We start from the raw sequence: 1,853 nt of genomic DNA, 5'->3' as shown, positions 1-1,853 counted from the left end.
AGGACCACGCAGACCGCCTCTGACCCCACAGCCAAGACGGCCACATAAACCTCCAGATCTACACCCAGGTAATGTTAGACTAGCTACGGGGTATTAGATTTGATTTATTTATAATGTTAACGTAATGTTATATTAAATCAGGTAATTACATCTGGATAGAAATATATGATTTAAAAGAATCGTTATGTTAATAAAAATGATTTGCTAGTTATGAAATGGAGAAACATGCTAAAATCAACAGGTTAAGGAATTAATGATTTCAATCTGACTAAGGTAATCCTACTTCATACTAACGTTATAAATGTGATAGTTTAGATGGATGGATGTTTGTTAGAGGTTGTAGCCAAAACATCTGAACGGATTTCGATGAAATTTGGTATAGATGTAGAGGATAATCTGAAAGAACACATAGGCTTTGTTTATATTTGTTTTATAGGGTTTGGTTTATTTTTAATTTCACGCAGAGAGAATCAGCAGAAGCTTGTATAGTTTGGTTAAATGATGTTTAGTGTTGATTGATATACTCAATAGTTACCCTGGAAGCGAGGGAGGGCGCAGGGGTGGTCGCTGCAGCAGCCGGCTCAGCGCCGGAGCCCTCGATGTCATCTTCTGTCTGCTCGCTGGCCGGCATCAGCTCACCCATCTGCGGACTGTCTGAACTTCGGATAAGTCTTGCACTTACATCACTTTCTAGCTTTCAACTTGGGCTTAGCGCAACGGAAGACCTAGTTTGTCTTCTCATCTCTATCAGCTATTTCTGAATCCACTTCCTTAAACATATCTGTCGCACAATCCGTACTTTTTCGGGCTTCCTCCACCCTTGCAGCCACATTCTTAATACTTTCATGATTATGCGTTTCTTTTCAGTTATGAATAACTCTAATAATATTAAAAAGTTACTTTGATCACTTCATCAGATAATATACAAGTTCCGTTAGACTGGATAGAATCAAGTCATCGAATGTCAGGATGAACTAAAATAATAAATATGACACTAGAACGTTCTAGAAAAACTACTCACCAGTAGCAACAGCAGGAGAGTGAGAGGAGGATCCTATCCTGAAGGAGCGCGGGTCGCAGGGCCGGTAGCGGACGGCGCAGAAGCCGGTGTTCCTCCTGATACACGCTTTATAGTCATGTGAGGCGAGGTGTCGCCCGTTCACTGCGTAATTGAACGTCTTTATTGTACCTGGAAATGATAGAATGACATTCTTTAAAGAAGTGTTAGTAGACTATTGTTAATTTACTAATAGTTCCTTTAACCATTCCAGATACGCTTGAAAAAGATCGCGCTAGGATATGGTTCACGACAGTAGTGAAATGGCAAGAACGAACCCTCGATCGCAAGATCGGTAGTCCGTACCCTAAACCAATAGGCTATTGGCGCTTAGCAATTTTTACACTGAATAACAGACCTGCGCCAATTTCGTTTCTATAAAAATTAAGTTTAAGAGCGTGCGCACCTTTGACTAAACTATCGCACAATTGTTTAGTTACGCTTTGATTCCTATGCTTATATAGAGGTGTGCAGACTACTCGATTTTTAGCTATGCAACTAAACAGTTAAATTGGCTGAGAAACAATCGACAATAGTTTAGTCAAAGATATACACCTGCTCTTAATCCGATTGAATTTTCCAAAGCTATATTGGTGGACAGACATGCAGATTGTGTGTGTCTTCTATTGTCCCATCATATTCCATCTCGTCTCAGGTATATCGTGTTGTGTCGTAAGAAATACTGTTGTTGTGTTGTGTGGCATACCATTGTTGTCAGTGTAGTGCTGGAGACAGCCATGCGGAGCGGCGTGTGCCAGCGGCATCTGCGCCAGCCGCAGCATCCAGAGACGCGGCG

The 1,853-nt window shown here is 41.2% G+C and overlaps 1 protein-coding gene across 1 annotated transcript in view; it reads right to left on the bottom strand.

Annotated features, from left to right (window-relative positions):
- LOC106110690 overlaps positions 1 to 1,853 on the bottom strand; it is a 21,872-nt gene that overhangs the window by 1,557 nt on the left and 18,462 nt on the right. The window contains exons 5-8 of the mRNA XM_013292589.1: positions 1,764 to 1,847; positions 1,022 to 1,189; positions 536 to 654; positions 6 to 58 (exon numbers count right to left, since the gene is read on the bottom strand). Coding sequence (XP_013148043.1) covers positions 6 to 58; positions 536 to 654; positions 1,022 to 1,189; positions 1,764 to 1,847 — 424 coding nt within the window. The remainder of the gene's footprint in view (positions 1 to 5; positions 59 to 535; positions 655 to 1,021; positions 1,190 to 1,763; positions 1,848 to 1,853) is intronic.

This window comes from Papilio polytes, unplaced genomic scaffold (assembly GCF_000836215.1).
Source record: "Papilio polytes unplaced genomic scaffold, Ppol_1.0 DF824191.1, whole genome shotgun sequence".
Lineage (NCBI taxonomy): Eukaryota > Metazoa > Arthropoda > Insecta > Lepidoptera > Papilionidae > Papilio > Papilio polytes.
Note: the sequence above shows the minus strand (reverse complement) of the source record. Positions and strands in the feature narration are given on the sequence as shown.